Source organism: Penaeus monodon, chromosome 23 (assembly GCF_015228065.2).
Source record: "Penaeus monodon isolate SGIC_2016 chromosome 23, NSTDA_Pmon_1, whole genome shotgun sequence".
In the NCBI taxonomy this organism is placed as follows: domain Eukaryota; kingdom Metazoa; phylum Arthropoda; class Malacostraca; order Decapoda; family Penaeidae; genus Penaeus; species Penaeus monodon.
The window spans coordinates 38,515,986-38,518,686 of NC_051408.1; the positions used below are offsets into that span (position 1 = coordinate 38,515,986).

The 2,701-nt window shown below is 36.5% G+C and overlaps 1 protein-coding gene across 2 annotated transcripts; it reads right to left on the reverse strand.

The window, feature by feature from the left end:
- Positions 1–542: 542 nt before the first annotated feature.
- Positions 543–2,515, reverse strand: LOC119588012. 2 transcript variants are annotated; one of them, XM_037936725.1, is made up of 2 exons: positions 2,076–2,515; positions 543–1,940 (listed from the first exon to the last, which is right to left on the reverse strand). In XM_037936725.1, exon 2 carries the CDS (start codon positions 1,346–1,348, stop codon positions 779–781), a length of 570 nt encoding a protein of 189 aa, XP_037792653.1. In that variant the 5' UTR covers positions 1,349–1,940; positions 2,076–2,515; the 3' UTR covers positions 543–778. Both variants share the same exon structure in this region, with proteins under 2 accessions (XP_037792653.1, XP_037792654.1).
- Positions 2,516–2,701: the final 186 nt, after the last annotated feature.

The window sequence follows — 2,701 nt, forward strand, 5'->3', positions numbered from 1 at the left end:
TGACATTATGCTTTTACAGAAATGCTTTTTATGCTTAAAAAAAAATGCTTTTTATGCTTTAAAATATGCTTTTTATGCTCATAAATATGTTTTTTATTCTTGACAGTATGCTTTTTATGCTCTAATATATGCTGTTTATGTTATATGGATATTTTCTTTTTCCATGATCAGTTGCTCACTTTGCATAATGGGGAACTTATTACACATTGTATCATCGATGTCACGATTTTCTAAAACAAAGGGCAGACAATACAGTCAGACTGAGTAGTGAGTACTATGATTTTTTATGTATTCAAATATGAAAAAATAAAGGTTTCTACATTAAAAAATAAATAACTATGTAGACTGTAGTAACAAGAACAATAAACAATAGGCTGTAGTAACAAGAACAAATAACAACTATGTAGCCTATAGTAACAAGAACACCAAACACAATAGGCTGTAGTAACAAGAACACTAAATAAGCTTTAGTAACAAAAACACTAAACAATACTGTAGTAACGAACACCCAAAAACTTAAGATTCATTAGTGACAAACATTACCAACAGGACATAATTAGGGTTCATTACATTTGATGATTAAGTGATGTTTCAAATTTTCAAAATGAAAACTGCGTCTATTGTCGGCTAAAACAGTTTTGTACACAGAAAACATTCTTTCCACATCACAGGTAACGACAGGAGCAAATTGAAATGCAGTTAATTCAGAGCTGGAGTATTGGTTGATGTATTCGTCATTTGTTTTCTTCAATTTCCCAGATAAGAGAGAGCTAATTTTTTAAACAGTTGCAAATCCTTTATTCTTAGCCAATACTGACGTGAACTTATCAAAATAGGTTCTATCATACATGTTTTCAAGCTTCTCTTTAACCTCCGTGATGTAACCAACAGCTGTTTTCAAAGATAGCCCTCGTGTTTCAAGCTTTTCAATTGTAGAGGCTAATACAGAAAATTGGTTAGCAATGAACGCCAAGCTTACTTTCACTTCAACATTATTTAGGAGCTCTCTGCACTCAGCAATGCTCTGGGCCTCAGTTTCGTCAAAACTCATAATTGTCTTATTGACCTCTTCCAGATGATTTGAATAATACTGCGCTGCTTCCAACCAAGTGCCCCATCTGGTAACAACAGGCGAAGGTGGGAGGGAGACTCCAGGTGAAAGTTCCTTAAATTTCTCTACTCGTCGTGGTGATTTAAGAAACACACTTTTGGCTGCAGATATCAAACGATTAACCTCAGGGTAGTTAGATCTGACCATTTCTGCAACCCGATGTAAACCATGAGCGAGACATGTCACATGTATCATTTTCGGATACATAACTTGCAATCCCCGCATAGCCTTGCACATATATGGTGCTGCATCTGTTGTAGCAATTAACACGTTTTCATACAGAATTTGTTGAGGCCACAGTACATGTAGAGAATCATTGAAGAAGGCTGCTATGGTCGAGTGATTTACAGATTTCAGCTCAGCTACGTTGCCTAAATAACATTTAAGCCGTTCCACCTCTTCTCCCAGTATCCCAAACACAAAGCACGCAACATACCTCTGCTCCACGTCTGTCGTTTCGTCTAACGACACCCACAGTTTTTTCCATCGACTTTATGTCGAAGATCACTCAAAGTTTCCTTATACAAATCTTGCACATGGTATTTCCTAAGAGTACTCTGGTCTGAACAGTGTATGCAGTATATTTGAGAAGAAAGGATGAGAACGGTGTTGAATTTACCTTATTTAAAGGTATGTTAGAAGATATTAAAGCTTTGCAGAGATCTCTATTGAAATTCTTTTGCGCAGGTGGAGGTTGCTGTTCAACAGTTTCTTCATCTTCTAAGCCTTCTTCCTGTACTGCCTCGTCTTGCTGCGATCTTTGTTTATTCTCTCTGTGTCTTTTAGTCTTCAGATGTTGCACGATTGAAGATTTCTTCAAATTGGGAACCTAAATAAATATGAGAAAAATTGTCAATGCCCATGGTATATTCGTATTTGAAATATCGTGCGAAAATATTTTGAAAAAAAAAGCTATATCATGGATTAAAACTTCTAAACATTTTAAACCATAGACTTCACAGACCTTTGTAGTACAAAATTTGCATTGCAGTTCTCCATCAATTTCTGTAAAATCTCCGCACTCCGTGAGCAATCTTGTGCGCAGTTGCGCTCTCTCCACCTTCGGCATTCTGTTCTGATGTGGTGAGAGTTAGTGGGCCATATTCAAGCTCACGTGTGACCCCTTCTGTGAAGCAGGTCCGTGAGCGCGAAGCAGGTCCGTGAGCGCGAAGCAATTATGATATTCAAGCTCACTTGTGGCCCCTCCTCATACAAATGGGCGGTCCTAACGGGTCACAGGAAGCTCTGATTGGGCGGGAGACGCGAGCAACTCGACGATGATTGGCTGTGACCAGTAATAATACAAGTTTCATAGGAGTATAATAACTAAAACAAGTTAATGATAGTAAGATAATTATAATGACTAGTTATAATGATTATAGTAATAAACACACACACACACACTGAATTTACTCATCTGGCGTATAAAAGTATAGATTTTTAGTAAAAAGAATAGAGTTTACATAAGCATATTTTATTAATAAAAAGCATATTCTTTTAAAATGGCCCATGAAAAGCATATTCTTTAAAATGAAATATGCTAAAAGAATATGCTTTATGCCAAAAGCATAATGTCACAGCCCTAATAAT

Coding starts and splice junctions, on each gene's coding strand:
- LOC119588012 (XM_037936725.1), bottom strand. CDS start 1,348: ATGTGCAAGGCTATGCGGGGATTGCAAGTTATGTATCCGAAAATGATA.